The sequence below is a fragment of the Bos taurus genome, chromosome 19 (assembly GCF_002263795.3).
Source record: "Bos taurus isolate L1 Dominette 01449 registration number 42190680 breed Hereford chromosome 19, ARS-UCD2.0, whole genome shotgun sequence".
Classification (NCBI taxonomy): domain Eukaryota; kingdom Metazoa; phylum Chordata; class Mammalia; order Artiodactyla; family Bovidae; genus Bos; species Bos taurus.
Genome location: NC_037346.1, coordinates 22,840,834 through 22,860,043, shown reverse-complemented (window position 1 = coordinate 22,860,043; position 19,210 = coordinate 22,840,834). Strand labels below are relative to the sequence as shown.

Sequence of the window (19,210 nt, the reverse complement as noted above, 5' to 3'; positions counted from 1 at the left end):
ACAGAGCAGAGACTCAGTCCCAGCATCATATAGTGCAGATAACTAAAGTTCATATCTCATATGGTGACTTTCTGCAGTTTAGATAGACCCAGCCTATAAAGATGGGACCAAAAAATTCCTAAAGGGCTGTTTGTCTTCACATTAAATTTAACATAGCTCAAAATAGGAGGAGGAGCAGGGTAACAAAAGGTAAGGATAAAGCACTTTTATTGCAAAGTATACATTGAAATGTAGGGGCAGCCTTCGTATAATATATAATCTGCCATCCCTCTAGTGTTTTTTTCTTCTGGGGTATTTGAACATTTAGTTGGAGTACTAAGTGCCCCTGGGGTCCAGAATTTTGCCTATGAAGAGAAGGGCCCCTGTGTCTGTGTCCCTCAGTACAAAGATGAAAGGTTGGTTAAGGTGATAGTCCAGAGGGAAGGTGAGGCGGGCAGGCTGGACCCCTGGGCTGGAGTTAGTACCCGCCCCATCCTCATTCCACTCAAATCCGACGCGATGTTCCACTTGAGTAAGTTTGATAGGTTTGCCTGTGATCTTGCTAAAGTCTGGTGCATCAAACAGGGATTGCAGCTCTGCAGAAATTGAGAAAGATTTCCATTAAAACCTTGCCTTGTGAACGCTGCAAGGAAGAATACAATCCTGATTCTCAAGAAGGCAAGCTAAGTGGGGGTGGAACATTGCTTTTGACTGTCTATGACATATGTAGAGTTCTGGGCTGGTTAAGGGTTAAGTGACTTGCCTAAGAGCACACAGCCAGTGAGGTTAAGATTAGAAACGAGGTCAAGGGACCTGTCTTGAGAGGCAGTGTTCAGAGTTCCTGTTACAGGATGTATGGTCTTAGGGCTTAGGAATGAGTCTGATAAGGAAGGCAGTTCAGTCTTCCTCTCCAGCACTATTAGAATGAAGGGATCATCCCGGGCCCCAGTACTAGTCCCTGGAGGCTTTGCGTTCTGCTTAGCAAGGTGGAGGGCTTCCCTTGTGGCTCAGCTGGTAAAGAATCCGCCTGCAATGTAGGAGACCTGGGTTCAGTCCCTGGGTTGAGAAGATCCCCTGGAGAAGGGAAAGGCTACCCACTCCAGTATTCTGGCCTGGAGAATTCCATGGACTGTAGAGTCCATGGGGTCGCAGAATTGGACACAGCTGAGCGACTCTCACTTTCACTGTAGCAAGGTGGAAGGAAGGCTCAAAGATTCAACCCCACCCTCCCCAAGAGCAAAGAGGTGTTGCAGCCGTACTCAGCTCCTGCACGGACTTCGTGAGTTCGCCTTCATAACTCAGCTTCAGCTTGGGAATGGTCAGGACCGCCTGAACAGTCTTCAGTTCTCGGTCTATGTCATGAATGAACTCAGAGGTGAGGCTCTCTTCTATCAAGGTCAAGTTCTGGGTCACTTTCTGAGGCAGGAAGAAGATGATACTTGTGCTCCCGGTCAAGGGCAGCTGGGCGATCTGAAACAACAGGGAGGAAGCACATGGGTTAGTCGTTTGGAGCCCAGGAGCTTAGCGATGGACAAACACCCCAAGCTGCCTTCTCTCCTGGGACCAGGCCTTGCCTTGCTTCCCCGCCCCTCATCTGTGTAACAGTTGTCCCTCTAAGCTGTTGCTTTCCAGCAGCAAGATGTCTACTGATGGGACTTCCCTGGTGGTAGAGTGGTTAAAGAATTCTGGCATTGCAGGGGACAGCGGTTCAATCCCTGGGCTGAGAAGTGAGATCCCATATGCTGCAGAGCAACTACGCCCATGGGCCACAACTAGAGAGTCCTTGCACTGCAGTGAAGGGTCCTGCACGAGGCAACTAAGACCTAATGCAGCTAAATAAACAAAAGCTATCTGCTGATGTTTCTTCAAGCACGAGCCACTGTCTTTTCTTAGTCTAATACCAACTGAAGTTATCTGCTTAAAGAATTTTCTTCTGTGGTTTTCTAAAAAGCCAGAATTGAATTCCCAGGCCTTGGTTCTCTCCCAAGGTTTGCCTGCCAATAGTTACTGATCATCTGTTATATACAGAGCCCGGACTAGAAATGAGCACTGGGAAGAGCAGTGCAGAAGTGGCAGTACAGTGGCCCTCTGAGCAGAGGCCTTTAACCTAAGGGCAGATGGCATCGGGGGTCCCAGGAGCCCCTGGAATCACCTGCAGAGATGCATAGGTGGCATTTCTCTCCAGTGCTTCAGGCATTTTTTCAGATTCCCAAAGAAAAAAACTACTGACTTAGAATTTTCTTGAGTCACCTAGGAGAGACTTAGAATGCCAGCAACTTGGAGTTTGCGACAGATTTTGAAAGTTTGCTGCTGCTGCTGCTGCTAAGTCGCTTCAGTCATGTCCAACTCTGTGCGACCCCATAGACGGCAGCCCACCAGGCTCCCCCATCCCTGGGATTCTCCAGGCAAGAACACTGGAGTGGGTTGCCATTTCCTTCTCCAACGCATGAAGTGAAAAGTGAAAGTGAAGTTGCTCAGTCATGTCCGACTCTTAGCGACCCCATAGATGGCAGCCTACCAGGCTCCTCTGCCCATGGGATTTTCCAGGCAAGAGTACTGGAGTGGGTTGCCATTGCCTTCTCCGTTTGAAGGTTTGGATTTTTATAAATACAAGTTCTCCCCCAAAAAAGAGAAGAAGGAAAGAAAAAAATAAATAACCAGAATTTGAGTGCCCAGTCTTGAGGACTCAATTTCACTTTACCAACCCTTGCAACAAACCTTGAGTCCGAGGATAAGTTTCAGTAGCTATGGCCCTTCAGTTTTAGAAACAAAGGGCTCAGCTAGTGGGGCTTCCCTGGTAGCTCAGTTGGTAAAAAATCTGTCTGCAATGTAGGAGACCCCGGTTTGATTCCTGGGTCGGGAAGGTCCACAAGAGAAGGGATAGGCTACCCCCTCCAGTATTCTTGGGCTTTCCTTGTGGCTCAGCTGGTAAAGAATCCACCTGAAATGCAGGAGACCTGGGTTCAATCCCTGGGTTGGGAGGATGCCCTGGAGGAGGGCACAGCAACCCACTCCAGTAAGAGCTCAGAAAAGCTCTCAATTTACTGAAGGGCACGTGGCAGGTAAAATTCAAACAGCTCCATAACAAGATAAGCCACAGTGAGAAGCCCATCCCACAACTAGAGAAAGTCCATGCTGCGCAGCAGTGAAGACCCAGCTCAGCCGTAAATAAGTCAATAAATAATTCAGACTGCTGTCAGATCTCAAAGGCCATTCTATTCCCATTGCACCATCCTGCCTGAACCCACACCGCCACTCACATTGCCCATACAGACCTTGCAGTTGAGATCAGAATCCAAGCCGTACCGTAAAACGGCCTGAGGGTCTGACATCATGGGGACTTTCACGGTCCTCTCCTCATCCAAGTAGAAATCCTCCAGGGAAGTTTTTCTGGAGTCAAACTTTGTTACCCACTGCCCTGGAATGAAACAGATGGAGTGCCCTGAGACCCAGGAGACCAGAAAGGCATACTTCTGGAAATTGCCCGGCTACGGGAATCTTGGGATTCCCTGATGGCTCAGTGGTAAAGAACTGAGAATTGACCTGCATCTCCTGTCAATGCAGGAGACGCAGGTGCGACTCTTGGGTTGGGAAGATCACCTGAAGGACGGCGTGGCCACCCACTCCAGTATGCTTACCTGGGAAATCCCATGGACAGAGGAGCTACAGTCCGTGGGACTGCGAAAGAGTCCACTTAGCAATTAAACAACAGCAGGAACCTGAGTCATCAGAGGCCCGAACACGTCAGGGAATAGCTCTGTCTTAGGATGGGCAGTCTGGACCATGATATTTTGAGGGTCCTGACTACCTTCCATGTGTAAACTCAGAAATATTGTCAGGTTTATTCAAGTTCTGTGATAGCTAGGAGAAAGGTGAACTGGTACACACTTCTACAGTGATGTGTCCAGGAGACAGACTGCAGGGAGACCAGAGCTGGAAGGGACCTCGACGTCATGTCATCGACCATCTCATAGATGAAAAGCATGAACGTCCAGAGAGGTGAAGTGACTTGCCCATGCTCACACAGTGAGCCGATCGTTTAACGTGGTCTTTAACATGCTGATCTGTAACAGCTTCTTCATTTCCTAGAGCTCAGTGCTTCATGAAGGATTTTTCTCTGGGGTTTAGGGGGTCCCCTCTAAACACTGCCTGATAGACAGTTGTGAAGCATTTTAAGGGGAGGTTGCCCAAAACCCCACCCAAGGCTCATGAATAGGGCTGGCCTCACACTGGGCCCATGGAATAGTTGGGTACCTCACCATGGCCTAGAAGAGTGTTATTAGAAAACTAACATAATTTATCAAGGGCTTCCCAGGTGATGCTGATGGTAAAGCCGCCTGCCAGAGCAGAAGATGTAAGAGATGTGGGTTCAATCCCTGGGTCGGGAAGATCCCCTGGAGGAGGGCATGGCAACCCACTCCAATATTCTTGCCTAGACATGGACAAAGGAGCCTGGTGGGCTACAGTCCATAGAGTTGGAAAGTCAGACACAACTGAATCGACCTAGCACACACACACACACCTGGTTTATCGAGTACTTGCTGTGTGTCCCAGGCATGATGCTGGGTCCATGAGAAGATAGGAGACCACACACACAGAGTGCCTCTGAAATCAGTTTGCCATCTCCCAGTGACAGACGAGAAAACAGCCTCCAAAAGGCTATGAAGTTCATGCAGATCTCTGCAGCCAGAGCCAGGCATGGACCCTCTACCAGCCCCGAAAAAGGCACAGGAGCAGGAGTGCCCCCTTATCTCTGCTGGTCTTTCTCCACCACCCCTTACACTTTGTAAGTACTTATCCATTGTTTGCCTTGGGTTTGGTGACAAGCAGGGAGCCCTCAGGCAAGGAACTTTCCAGGGTCCTCCTCTGCCTTTGACGTCCCCTCCTCCCTGGCCCCCTCTTGACACCCACTGTCCACCCTCACCCGAAAGCCAAGTGGAGAAGCCCTCACCCTTGAAGTAAGCCACGCCCAGGAGGAAAATGCTGATCTCACTGGGCATCTCCCTCGTGGACCTAGCGACTTTCCCTTTCATCTGGGCCTGCACCCAGTTGTTAATCTCCTGAAGGTCTACTCGAGAGTTGCCGGTCAGGATTCTGGGCCTGGTCCCATATGACTTCTCCAGGGGTGGGATGAAGCTGGCTTTTATCCGCAGCTCTGCAAAGAGATGGGGCAGAGGTTAGTGCACTCTTGAGACCTCACCCAGCATCCTCCCTGACAGTCTGTGGCTCTCCCTGATCCTTGGCAAGCCCTGACTCCCTGCCTGGCATCCTTCCGGGGCTCTCCCAGACTCCGTGCCAGCTTCCCCGGGCACTGGATGGGGAACGACAGATTTCAGTCATTGCTGTTTTCTCTTCACATGACTGCCCTCCCCCAACCCTCCCACTGTCTCCTTCAGCCCATATCCTCTTTCTGATCCTCTTTGTACTCATGCAGCCCCTTCCTGCCCACCCCCCAGTGCCAGGCCTGGCCCTGGGCAGACGTGCTCTGGTGTTTAGAAAGAAACCCCCAGATGCATTGCAGCAGAGAGCCCCATGCGCCTCAGGCAGCTCGGACCAGCAGGGCAACTCACTCCTCTCAAAGATAATCCGGGAAGCACTCTTAAGGTTCTTCTGGGGGGCGGTGACGGAGGCAAGGAGGTCCTTGTAGGTGCCGTGGATGTCTGGGTTACTGATCAGGTCGTAGTACAGAGCCCGGTGAATGTTGGATTCTGTCCGCTGTTCCGCACCTGCCAAGCGGAACAGGCGTGTGAGCCTCTGTAACTGCTTGCCAGGCCCATGTCAGCCTAGCTCTCGGGGACCCTGAACCCTGAGCCTGTCTATCTGCTGGTACCTGGAGACTTTCTAGGCAGGAAGGAATTTGAAGGCAGTGGAAGAAAAATAGGTTTTCCTGAAGGTAGGCCAAAGGCATCAGGCCTGGAAAAATAAAAGGATGGGAGTCAGGTTCAAAGTCCCTGTGCTTCTCCCATCACAGCACTTACCAGACTGTTCTACAGCTTCCTATTTCCTACTTTTCCCCATGAACTCAGCTGTGTGGCCCGAGTGAGAACAGACACCGTGTCTGCGTGTGTGTAGTTACATCCCCATTATCTAGCCAAGCCGATGAGGCAGGCACGTAGGAGGAGCTCCTTTAAGGAATGTCAATAAGTGGTCCCAAGGCCACACACTGTGTCAGCAGTACTCCCCACTCCCCCACCTGAGCCCCCACTCCTACGTACTAGGACCCCTGGGCCAGCCTCTCGGCCCTCATCACCCTCCCTAAGTGAAGTGTGTCCAGGGCCTAGAGTCAGGTATGTACAGAGGTCAGAGGGCAGCTCTGGGATCCTGGGCTTTCTGCAGCGGGGAACTCACCCAGCGACAGGGCAGAGAGCGCCGTGGCCACGCTGAGCGGAGACAGCAGCACATTGGCGGTGGGGCTCTCACCGGATCTCACGCGGTACAGGTCGTAGCCGAAGTTGGAGACGGCTGCCGCCAGCTTGTTCACAGGGACCTTGAAGAAGGGATCCTCTTCCTCCACTGGTGCCCCCGTGCTCTCAGGGGTCAGAGAGCCCTGCATTTGAGTACAAGGACCAGTGCAGTTGAGTAGGGGGTGACTGGTCTCATGGCTTGGCGTGGGACTGTCCTTCTGGTCCCTGAAGGCTGTCCTGCCTGAGGAGGTATAGCCATCTGTTGGAATGAGTCTGTGCCCCCTACTCCTGTGGGGGTGCTCCACTGGGAAGAGGCAACCCGCAAGAGAGGTTAGCTGGCCAGCTTTAAACACCAGTGATCTGGGAGCTTCAGGCCTGTGACTCATGGGAAAAAAAAAAAAAAAGGAAGTCCCCCTTCCCAAGAAATTCTGTTCTCAGGCCAGAGTCTCCCTGTCTGCTCAGCCTTGCCCACTGCTCCCAGGTCTCCACATGGACCCTCCTATCAGACCCTCCTTGTCGTTCTCGGCCCTGATCAGACATCACCTCCTCCATCACAGACTTGCCCTGGTGGCCCCAGTATGAAGGCACCTTTAGTTCTCTGGCCATTTTTGAGAGTCAACTACCACTTATGTATTAACCACTTACCATGTGTATACCATCCACCAGGCTCTGTGGTGGTTCTTTTCATTTGAGTTACTTCATTTCATACTAGTTGATCTAAGTGATATCCTCAAAGATTAATGTCTTAAAACAGTTCTTTGAAGGCCAGAACTGAGTCTTTTATATTTCCACCCATCCCCAGCACCTACAGAGTAGGTGTTCAGTAGATAAATAAGTGACTGTCCACGTTGGCCCTGTAAGGATGGGTATTTTTCATCCTGTCTTATAGATAAGAAAACAGATTCAAGTTACAGTGACTTATCTAAAATAAAAAATCTGGTGAGAGGTGGAATCAGAATTCAAACTTGGAACTCACAATAAAGTCCAGAGCTCCTGCCAGTATGCCCCACCTGCCCTGGCTGCCCTTGGGACAGTCACCACCACCTCCCTACCCCCCAATCGTCGCATAGCCTAGGCTTCTTGGCATCCGCCTTTGCAACCCGATGGTGCTCTCTCTGGACAGGAAAGAGGGCTTTCCACGCTCTTACATCTCTGCTGCCCCGTAGTTAGGATCAGAGCAAACATCCAAGACCACCAGCTCCTCACTGAGACCCATAAGTAATGAAGGGTAATGAGAAATTCTTCACTGAAGGGCTTGTTAGAGGGCTTTCGCCTTTCACCTTATTGGATCTTCCCCGCCCCACCGCCACTCTGTCCTCTGAAAGGCAGGGCGAGACGCTTTCTGTTTTGCTCTTGGAAAAACCAAGGCCCTGTCTGGACGGAAAGATCAGAGCCTGGCCTGCAGCCTGGGTGCTGTCCATTCTCCCCGTGCTGCCTGGCGAGGCGGGGTTGGGATTGCTAACGTCCCCCCCGCCCCAGGCCCCCACCACACCCAGCTCCTACTGACCGCCTCCTGGCCGGCGTTCTGGCAGCGGCCAAACCCAAGCAGGGCTCCAGTCCAGAGGAGTAGCACGAGGGCCTGCATCTCGGGGCCTGCAAGAGAGCAAAAGAGGAGGCAGGCTGCTTCCCTCACCACCTGCACCACCAGCCGTCCTGGGGAGGGAGCAGGGCCAGGCACCTTCCACCCAGCCTCCCCCAGGGCTGGAAGTGGACCCTCAGCTTGCTAACCCCTCCCTCTCAGCACTTCCCCAGCCCTCCCCCTGCCTCACAGCCCACAGTCCTGTGGCAAGCTTATGCTTTCATCCATGTCTGTGCCAGGAGACCCTCCTAAACCTCCAGGGTGGTGAAGGCCCAGCAGTGGTCCTGTGTGGGAGTGTGATCCAGCCCAAATGCACACCGAGGCTGTTCCCTGCGGGCACCTGACCAGCTCATTATGTAGGATTTGGATCTATGTCTAGTAACAGCATGGGGGCAGAATCTCAAATGTAGAGTCACAGAACACAGAGAATGGGGGCATCCAGTCCAGCCCCAGGTCCCCCGCAAGAAGCTCTCAAACTCTCTCCTCGAATTGCCCTGCCCTGGAACCTGTGGTTTCATCAGTGACTTGTGAGATCTTAGTTCCCTTACCAGGGATCGAACCCAGATCCAGGCAGAGAAAATGCTGAGTCCTAGCCACTGGACTGCCAGGGAATTCCCATCAATCCTGTGTCTTTTTTGTTTGTTTATGGCTGGGCCGGGTCTCAATTGCAGCACATGGGAATCTTTTTTTTTTCTTTAGATGCGTGTGAACTCTTAGTTGTGGCATGTGGGGTCCAGTTCCCCAACCAGGGATTGAAACTAGACCCCCTGCATTGGGAACGCAGTCTTAGTCACTGGACTACCAGGGAAGTCCCCAGTTCTGTGTCTTAATACCTCTCTAAATCCCAGTGTCTTCTCTTGTAAAATGGAAATCAGTTCTTACCTATTGTGATGAGAATTAAATTCGGCAATGCATTCATAGCACTCAGCGGGGCCAAAGACAGGTGAGTTCTCCAATGACCCCTGAGCCAAATTGTGTCTCCCTACTCCTGGAACCCCAGGGCCCCCCTTTCCCCTTGGGGAGCCAAGTCCTCTTCCTCCTACCAGCTTGGGACCCACTCTGACACTCCTCAGAATTCTTTCCTTCAAGTTAAATAATACCATGTCTTAGTAAGGCCACCCAAATCCCCATACCTCCCCAGCAGTAGCCTCTTAGGACCTGACTGATCCAACCCCTGGACTACAAGGGCAAAGGGAACTCTGAGTGCAGGGCTCCCCCATCTCTTGCCCTCCTACATTCATTGCCTCTATATTGCTCAACCTTGGGTCAGGATGTGGAGGTGAGAGGGGATGAAGGCAGTGGGAAGTTCATAAATAAGGTCTTCTGAGGGCCTTCTGGTTAGAAAGAGGGATAAGGTCCCAGCAGTCAGGACCTCTGGCTCTCCCTCCATTCACATTGCTGAGTCAAGAACTTGTAATCTGTCTTCTGTACCTCTCATCTTCCCTGCAACACACACACCGGCCAAGGGTCTCAAGCTCGCTCTTCCTTTTGTATACCCATAAACACATACTCGGGGCTTCCCCGGGGGCACTATCGGTGAAGAACCCCCTTGCCAACGCAGGAGACTAAAAAGATACAGGTTCGATCCCTGCATTGGGAACATCCCCTGGAAGAGAGCATGACAACCCACTCCAGTATTCTTGCCTGGAGGATCCTATGGACAGAAGAGCCTGGTGGGCTACAGTCCATGGGGTCAGAAAGAGTCAGACACGACTGAGCGACTAACACACAATCTTCTGGACAATGTGAAAGGCAGCAAAAGAAAAGATGGCCTCTGAGTTTGTTCTGCTTATGGCTGGATGGCCAGTGGGCACCAGCCTGGCTTTCTCTCTAAACCCTGAGCATGTGTCACCCAGTGAGTTCCAGTGACCCCTCTGTTTTCAGCCACCTGCTCTTCTGCCTGGCAGCCCCTGCCACTCAGGGAGAAATTGTCCACTGAGGCAATGGGAAGAACTTTCTGCAGGGCAAGATAGAGCCCGTAACAGCGTCCAGGCTCACAGCTGCTCTCTCCACCCAGCCAGCCCCACCCAGAGCTGGCAGGGGCCTTCCCTGCCTGAGCCCCAGCAAACTGGTTTAGCAGAGACTGGAAATTCAGTGAGATGCAGGGGCGGCAGGGCTCAAGGAAAAGCCATTAGCTCTAGTCCCTGGGCCAGGGTAGGGAACCGACTGAAGAGGGAGGAGCTGAGAGACACCACCCTGGCCTGGTGTTTAAGGAAACCAGGTCCAGGTGCTCTTGAAGGTGGATCTTCTCTACAGGAGTCTCTACAGAGTTTGAGCTCAAACCTTGGGTCATCTGATCATTGTTACCACGTGGGTGAGCTGAGGACTGAAGATGCGGTGGTCAGGGACCCTGGCAGGGAAAGGCACACAGGTCCACAGCTGCCAGAGCCAGTCGCCAGGACACATAGTATTAGCGGTGCCTCTTTGAACCCTCCACCTCAAGCCCTGGGGATGAGGGAAGTGGAGAGATTCTTGAAAGCCCCCTGCAAGGGCAGGGAGAGGGTTGAGAGTAAGGGTCTTCTGCACAGGAGGGCCCCTCTGAGCACACTCGGTGTCTTCCAAGGGGACAACGGTTCTGTGGCTGGGCCAGGCAGCTGTCACCTGGCCAGGGGCACACGCACAGTGGTACCATCCCGTCCAAAGGGCAGTGTCCAAGCTGCGGGGGCGGGGAGGAGGTGACTCCTCCCAGCTGGGCCAAGCTCAGGCCTGCCTCTCGGCCACATTGCCCCAATCAAGAGACACAAGGAACTGCGATTCTGGGATCCTGCCTACCAGCTGGAAGGATACATTTGAGCCAATACATGTGTTTCAGATTAAACCCAGTGGTGAGACAAACACCATCACTCCTCCTCCTCCCAGAACCATGCGGCCTTTAAGCCACATGGCGGTGGACCTCACGGGCAGTGCAGGGAAGGGCACTGCCCGGCCCCACCCCACCATGGTGACCCCACCAAGTCCCCAGGCAACTTTTTTTCTGAAGTCTTGGAACCTGAACGCGTGGAGGCAGAGCACCCAGGGGTTTCGGCTCCCCGCACCCCAGAAGGATCAGTCTTGGGAACAGAATTCCCTGGCCTGCTTCCCCTCCCACCCCCAGCCTGGGGGTTGAACTGGTGAACTGGAATGGGCCAGACAATGATGGGGTTTCTGGGAAGCCTGAAGTTCTTCTCTGGCCCAGACCCGCCCCTCGATGTGGCTGGCCCCAGGGAGCACCGAGGGTGTGGGCGGCCAACCTCTCCAGCTCTGGCAGCTAAGCCCCCAAATCCCATACCCTAGGCTGAACTCAATAGTGGTCATTGTTTGCAAGAGGCCAAGACCCCGTTGATCTCCCAGCTTGTAGTGGCAGCTGACTTGGCCAAAGAAAAATGGTGGGCCCTGGAGAGAAGGACCCCGCTGCCCTCCATCCCAGCACACCACCCACCCCAGGAGGGCTCCCCTCAGGCCAGCTGCTGGGCAGTGTTGAGAAGTTACCTTTAAAATCAGCGCCAGTGATGTTGAAAAGGCAACAGGGAGCTAAGCCTAAGCCATGGCCAGGTTGCCCAATGGGCTCCCCACTGGAGGCACAGCACCCAACAGCCTCTTTTCCCGAGGGTTGCAGAGCACCCCACCCCAAACTGCTGCTCAGACCTGACCCAGCAGCTAGCCACGTTCTCACTTCTTCCCCTCCACTGCCTTCCTCCACTGCTTTCCAACCCATTCCATTCAAGAGTTTTCCCGGCTTCTTCCAGTGGTGCAGTTTCTCCAGCTGCTTCTCCTAGTGGTTTAGGGATAATTGGGTTCTGACCTTCTGACCTCCAACTCCCTCTGCCGTCCCTCACCTATTCACCCTGGTCCCCAAGCTGGAGGATCTATGGTCTTCCTGCCTCTTCTCCCTGGCACCCCTCTTTTCTGCTTCCTGGAGTTATACCTGCCTCACCCTGGTCACCCCAGCCCAGGGGAGCCTCCCAACTTCCCCTGATACACTAGCGGACTAGACAGGGAGCTGCTTTACCTGTGGGTGCACCGCCGCTCTGCGCCCAGCCTGGGTCTGCACACTGAGGGGCTCCTGTGAGCACCAGAGCCTTTTCTGCTGCCTCCCAAGCCAGCGTCCAGCAGGCTTCAGATTACAGCTACTCCTTTCTTAAAGCGATCTGCACTCAATTTGGAGTCTGTGATTGCATCTGTGATTGCATCATTGTTTGGTGTTAACTTTAACCCACTGCTGGCCTTCTGCCACACACCCCCAGTTCACGCATCAGACTGCAGCACCAAACCTTTCTTTGGAGCCCTGACAGTGCCCCCCATCCCCGGAGGGCAGCCTCGTCAGCCTGGGTGGGAGCAGGGCTGAGGAAGAGTCTGGCAGGAGGAGGCTCAGGAGGAAGCCAAAATAGAGGAAACACTGGTCGAGAACTGGGACTCGGGTTTTTGCTGGTCCTTGGTTCTGGTACTGAGATTTGGGGCAAGACATCATTCATGGCTCCTCCCTACCCTTGACTGAAAAATGACTGAATGGGACTGGGATGTCTGTGTGCTTTTTCAGCACTGAAATGCTCTGATTTCTGAAGATCAGACAAGGCAGTGGGGAAAATATCTGAGCAGAAGAAATGAAATGTACTGTAAACATTAGTCCTGAGAGAAGGCCGAGTGTGAGTACCTGGCACCCACCTGGGCACCGTAGTTTTCACCTGGGAACAGTGCTCCGAGGCTGTGCTCACCTCAGGGCATTAAGAAACTTGCAGTGTGATTGTGAGACTAAAATACTGACATGAGAAATGATTATAGAGAATGTACCAAAACCTTTTCCAGGCACGTGTGAGTCCTGACACAAGCCCAGTGGTTGTTCAGAGAAGGCGGGGTCAGAGAAGGAAGGGAAAGCACTCTGGGATATTCAGAAGAGAAAATTTAGGGGACCCTCACTGGTGGCTCAAACAGTAAATGATCTGCCTGCCAATTCAGGAGACCCAGGTTCAATCCCTGGGTTGGGAAGATCCCCTGGAGAAGGGAATGGCTACCCACTCCAGTATTCTTGTCTGGAGAATCCCGTGGACAGAGGAGCCTGTTGGGCGACAGTCCATGGGTTGCAAAGAGTTGGACACAACTGAGAGACTAACACACACACACACACACACACACACACACACACACACTTCATGTGAGGTTCCAGGGAGCAGATCTAGGGCCCCTGGGTAGAACTCCCCAGGGAACCAGGTTGAGATTTATGTAAAGAAAAGTGTGTCAACAGTCAGCGTTCTCCATCGACAGATGAATGGATAAAGAAGATGTGGTACATATATACAGTGGAATATTAGCCATAAAAAGGAACAAAATTGGGTTATTTCTAGAGATATGGATAAACCAGGTGTCTGTCATACAAAGTGAAGTCAGAAAGAGAAAAACAAGCATTGTACATTAACGCACATATATAGAATCTAGAAAAATGGTACAGATGAACCTATTTGCAGGGCAGGAATAGAGACACAGACACAGAAAATGGCCATGTGGACAAGGGGTGGGGGGTACTGGGATGAACTGGGAGATTGGGATTGACATAAACACACTGTGCTTAGTCACTCAGTTGTGTCCGGCTCTTTGTGACCCCGTGGACTGTAGCCCCCCAGGCTCCTTTGTCCATGGGGATTCTCCAGGCAAGAATACTAGAGTGGGTTGCCATGCCCTCCTCCAGGGGATCTTCCCAATCCAGGGATCAAACCCAGGTCTTTCACATTGCGGGCGGATTCTTTACTGACTGAGCCACAAGGGAAGCGCCATCTACACACTACCATGTGTAAAGCAGACAGCTGGTGGGAACCTACTGTATAACAACGAGAGCTCAGCTGGGTGCTCTGTGATGAGCCAGGTGGGTAGGATGTGGGGTCAGGGGCAGGGAAGGCCGAGAGAGAGGGGATAAATGTATACATATAGCTAATTCACTTTATTGTGCAACCTTGTAAAGCAAGTATACCCCGATTTTTTACAAAGGGAAAAAGCAGTCAGAGTTCAATCCTTCCAAACAAAAACTGAGGACCTCTATTCAAATCACTCTCTAGGTACACGGAGAAGGAGTGCATAGACGATTAAGATTTGGTGCCCGTCCTTCAGAAGCTCGCTGGCTAAAAACAGAGGCTGATATGAGCCCAGATCCTTCCAATATAGTGGCACGTTCTGTGATAGCTGTCTACAGCCATGCCATCCAGTATGATAACCACTCACCACGGTGGCCACAGAGCTCCTGTGATCACCTGTAAATGTAAAATACACACTAGATGTTGAATATTTAGTATGAAAAATAATGTGAATAATAGCAATAACTGACCCTGATTAATATATTGGATTAAATAAATATACTGTTAAAATTAATTTCTCCTATTTCTTTTTTAATGTAACTTCTAGAAATCTTAAACTGCATATGTGATTTTCATTGATGGATGGCACTGCTCTATAGGTTATCATGGCAGCAAAGTTGGAATATATGAATCTGAGTTTTGCATGATGAATACAAATAAACTAATCATAGGAACATGGGAAGGGGACTTTCCTGGTAGTCAAATTTCCACGATCCCAAGGCAGGGGCCTGGGTTTGATCCCTGGTCAGGGAACTAGACCCCAAATGCTGCAATTAAGAGTTTGTATGCCACAACTAAAAAAAAGATCCCGCATGCCACAATGAAGATGGAAGATCCTATGTGGCTCAACTAACACCTGGCGAAGTCAAGTAAAAGAATGTGCTCAGTCGTGTCTGACTCTTTGTGACCCCCATGGACTGTAGCCCACCAGGCTCTTCTGTCCATGGGACTCTCCAGGCAAGAATACTGGAGTGGGTTGCCATGCCCTCCTCCCAGGGATCTTTCCCACTCAGAGATGTAATCCAGGTCTCCCGCGTTGCAGGCAGATTCTTTACCGTCTGAACACCAGGGAAGCCCCAGATAAAAGAGTAATAAGAAACATGGGAAGGCATGACTATCTTTGCGGACGAGCTGAAGTTGGATCCCTGTTTCACAACATACACAAAAATTAACTGTAGGTACATTAGAGATTTAAGTGTTTCTGAAAAACAATTTCTGTTTTTGCAGCACCTTTTTAATGAATTTTTATTTAAATTATTCAACTTATTTTTCAATAGGTATTTTGTTCATATGTTCAAAACTCAAAACTATCTAAAGAGAATGTCTTCTTTTCACTCTGGTCACCTGAGTCCATACTCCCTGGAGACAGGTAATAATAATCTCTTTTGTATTAATCCTTTCAAAGATAATTTTAATGGCTTAAAAAACAAATTTAGGGGCCACAGTTCTTGAGGCACTAGCCTACTGCGTTTCCCCTTTGCCTGGCAAAGGAATAAAGCCACTCGTTCCTTCTCTACCGTTAAAAAAAAAAAAAAAAGCAAGTACAAACAGATATACACAACAGGAAAAAAACGTAAACATTTTCGAAAAATGTATAGATGGGTTTTTTTGTGATCTCTGAATAGGAATGCTTTTTCAGACAAGACACCAAAAGAAGCACAAATTGTGAAAGACTGATAAATTTGGCACTAAATTAGAAACTTGTTCTCGTGAACAGGTACCATAAAACAAAATGAAAAGACAAGCCTCACACTAAGAGAAAATGTTTGTAACACAGATAACTGACAAAAAAGATTACTAACTGTAACAGAGCAATAATTACAAATCAATAAAAAAATAAAAACAATTCAACAGAAAAACAGGCCCAGGTAATTCACAGATGAAGACTCCTGAGTGTCCAATAAACTTATGAATAGATGTTTTTTTCACCAGCTAATCAAGGGAATGCAAATTAAAACCATACTTTGATGAGTGTACTTCACACTCTTCAGATGGGCTAAACTGGAACTTCTGAGAATACCAAGTACTAGTGAGCATGCGGACAGCTAGGATCTCTTGGGCCCTCCTTGCTGCTGCTGCTGCTGCTGCTAAGTCGCTTCAGTCGTGTCTGACTCTGTGTGACCCTATAGACGGCAGCCCACCAGGCTCCCCCGTCCCTGGGGTTCTCCAGGCAAGAACACTGGAGTGGTTGCCATTTCCTTCTCCAATGCATGAAAGTGAAAAGTGAAAGTGAAGTCGCTCAGTCGTGTCCGACTCCTAGCGACTCCGTGGACTGCAGCCTACCAGGCTTCTCAATCCATGGGATTTTCCAGGCAAGAGTACTGGAATGGGGTGCCATTGCCTTCTCCATGGGCCCTCCTTATGAGAACGTAAATTGATATAACCCCTCTGAAGAACAATCTGGCAACAAACGGCAAAGTTGTGCATAACCATATCTAGCGTGGGAGTTCCCTGACTGTCCAGGGGCTAAGACTCCATGCTTAGTGACCCCAGTTTCAATCCCTGGTCAGGGAACCGGATCCCACATGTCACAACCGAGTTGTGTGCCACAACTAAAAGACCCTGTGTGCCCCAACTAAAACCTGGCACAGCCAAATAAATTAAAAAAAAAGAATTCAATGCAGAGGACACAGGTTCAGTCCCTGGTCGGGGAATTAAGATCCCATATGCTGCAGGGCAACTGAGCCCACACGCCACAACAAAGACCAAATGCAGCCAAAATTTCGGAAAAATAATCATAATGACTGTATGAGGCAGCCCTGGCAGTGCAAGAAAATGCAAACCCACAACTCATTTATTCTACTTCTAAGTGTTTGAGCCCAAAAGATTGCATATGTGCACAAGGACGTGGCAAGAATGTCACAGCAGCACTGTATGGGCCGCCCCGCTCTTGCACAATCAACGTACCCCTCTCTGAAAGACCATCCCACAGCCGTAAAATAGCCTGTTACTCCCCTGTTGGAAGGCACTGCCTTTATTGCCGCCTCCCTTAGAGCTACTGTCCGTTTCTCCATCCTTCCTCCCACCCACACAGGACAGAGCTAGTTACCGTGGCATCGGCACCGTCTTCGTGCTTTCCCTCCTCAACCTCCAACCTGCTTCTGTGCCCAGCTCTCCTTTGAAACTGCTGTCAAAGGAGCAGACATCTCTGCCCTTGGCAGCAGGCAGCCAACTCTTCCTCCTTCTTGAAACCCTGACTCCCTACATCCTCCCATTTTTCTCCATCTCACAAGCCCCATCTTTTCCATCTTCCTTGCTGGCTTGATTCTGGGATCCCCCTTTCTTCTCTCTCCATCTCCTCTTAGGTGACATCAGCCAGTTCCATGACTTTCAAAGCATCTGTATGTTCCCAAATACACACTTGCAGCCTCGACTTTGACATAACCACATGGATGCCCAGCAAGTGAGAGGAGCTTATAATTCATCATCCAAACACTTCTAAGATCAAAAATAGGTGCTGTGAATTAAACTGGAACCACAGGCATAACTCAAACTGCCCGAGGCACAATGGGACATAGGTTGCTCTGTATCAATGTAGCATTTCAGTCACGTTCAAAATGGACATCTCCAGTCAATCCTAAAGTCTGCCCCTCATTCAGATTCCCATCTCAGTAAAACTCATCTTCTCAAGACAAAAATCCGGAGATTTGAATGATGAACCCTACATCTGCGAGTCTCTCCTTTCCCTTATCTCCAATACAATCTATGCACAAATTCTGTAACATCTACCTGCACAATATACCTGAAGTCTGATCACTTCCCTGCATTTCCACAGCCAGCACCCTGGGCCAAGCCACCTACAACTCGACTCTTGCCTGCTAACCAGCCTCCCTCCTCCTGCGTTTGTCCCTCAACGTCTGTTCACACAACAGCCAAATGAGCCTTCCAGAGCTTACTTCAGACCATGGCGCCCCTCAATTAAAGTCTTCCACAGGGAGTGAATAATTGCCATCCACATGGCGCTGATGAATCTCACAAACAGGAGGTTGACCGAAAAGAGCCAGGCACAAGGGAGCACGGATTGCGTGCTTCTTTTATTTCAAGTTCAAAACCAGGAGAAACTGGTCCATTACCAGGAGTCAGGAGAGTGAGTACTGTTTCTTGACGTAGGTACTGGTGGCACGGGGCGCTCGGTTTGTGAAACAAATTCATTATGCTTTTGTTGTTCCATCGCTGTGTCGTGTCCAGCTCATTACGCTTCAGCATACTATGCATGCGTGCATGCTCAGTTGCTAAGTCACGTCTGATTCTTTGTGACCCTATAAACTGTAGCCTGCCTGGCTCCTCTGTCCATGGCATTCTCCAGGCAAGAGAACTGGAGCAGGTTGTCGTGCCCTCCTCCAGGGGATCTTCCTGACCCAGGGATCAAACCAGCGACTCCTGTGTCTCCAGCATTGCAGATGGAGTCTTCACCCACTGAGCCACCTGGGAAGCCCTATACTTCAATCCAAAATGTTAACTTGTTTATTGTCTAGACCAGCATCCCTAACCTTTTTGGTACCTGGTAGAGGTTTTGTGAAAGATAGTTTTTCCACGGACCCAGCGGGGTAGGGGGTGATTTAGGGATGATTGAAGCACACTGCATTTCTTGTCCACTTTATTATTATTACATCAGCTCCGCCTCAGATCATCAGTCATTAGATCCTGGAGGTGGGGGACTGCTGGACCGGACCAATCACCCACCAGGTTTAGATTCTGTCGGGGAGGATCTTGTCGGCTTTTTGATCACTGCAGCCCCAGAGCGTGGGGTGCTGCTGGGCCCAGCAGAGGCACCTGACAAGTATTTACAGGGCAGAAGATGTAGTCAAGGCAGCCCTGGGTGTGATGAGTAGAGCCAAATTTTGGCTAGAGCCCGAATAGACAGGAGAGAACTGAAGAAAACTCAGGAGTGGGAAAATTAAGCTGGCAGGCTGGGCAATTTGTTCCAGTAACTTTCCGATGATCTCTTTACAATTCTCTCTCTCCTCCAGCCCCACGGATCTCCTGCTCATCCTAAACCTTTTGGGCAGCTCCCACTCCTCTGCCTGGGATGCTCTTCTTCAGGATGTTCCCCTAGTGCCTGCCCTCATCTCCTTCTAATCTCTGCTCCAAAGTCACCTCCTCAGGGAGGCCTTCCCTGCTTTACTTCTCAGCAGAGCACTCATCCCCCTCTGACACACCATGTATGTCACTAATTGACTTATTTCTCATCTCCCCACCCTTCTGGTTTGTTAGAAGCCAGAGCCCGTCCTAAGGACTTGCTCTTAACCACTGCACCACAGGGCTGCAAGTGGCTGCTGCCACGCAGACACCCTGCACTCACAGACAAGAGCCCACCCACGTGGACAGCCATTCAGCCCCCAGCCCTGTGCCCAAGTGCCCCCAGTTGCTTCCCCCAAATCGTCAGGCACTGACAGTCTCCAGCTGGAGCCCGCGCTCCCAGCCGCCTG

General features: G+C 50.7%; 2 protein-coding genes across 2 annotated transcripts in view; one reads left to right on the top strand and one right to left on the bottom strand.

The window, feature by feature from the left end:
* The window catches only part of SMYD4 (SET and MYND domain containing 4), a 54,228-nt gene extending 39,933 nt beyond the window's left edge, over window positions 1–14,295 (top strand). The window contains exon 11 of the mRNA XM_059877956.1: window positions 13,986–14,295. Coding sequence (XP_059733939.1) covers window positions 13,986–14,016 — 31 coding nt within the window. The 3' untranslated portion in view covers window positions 14,017–14,295. The remainder of the gene's footprint in view (window positions 1–13,985) is intronic.
* Window positions 191–11,963, bottom strand: SERPINF1 (serpin family F member 1). The gene is given in 8 exon segments (NM_174140.3): window positions 191–575; window positions 1,239–1,449; window positions 3,255–3,397; window positions 4,931–5,134; window positions 5,550–5,705; window positions 6,328–6,526; window positions 7,891–7,976; window positions 11,951–11,963. Coding segments are annotated over 7 exon segments (1,251 nt in total). The 5' UTR covers window positions 7,969–7,976; window positions 11,951–11,963; the 3' UTR covers window positions 191–315.
* Window positions 14,296–19,210: the final 4,915 nt, after the last annotated feature.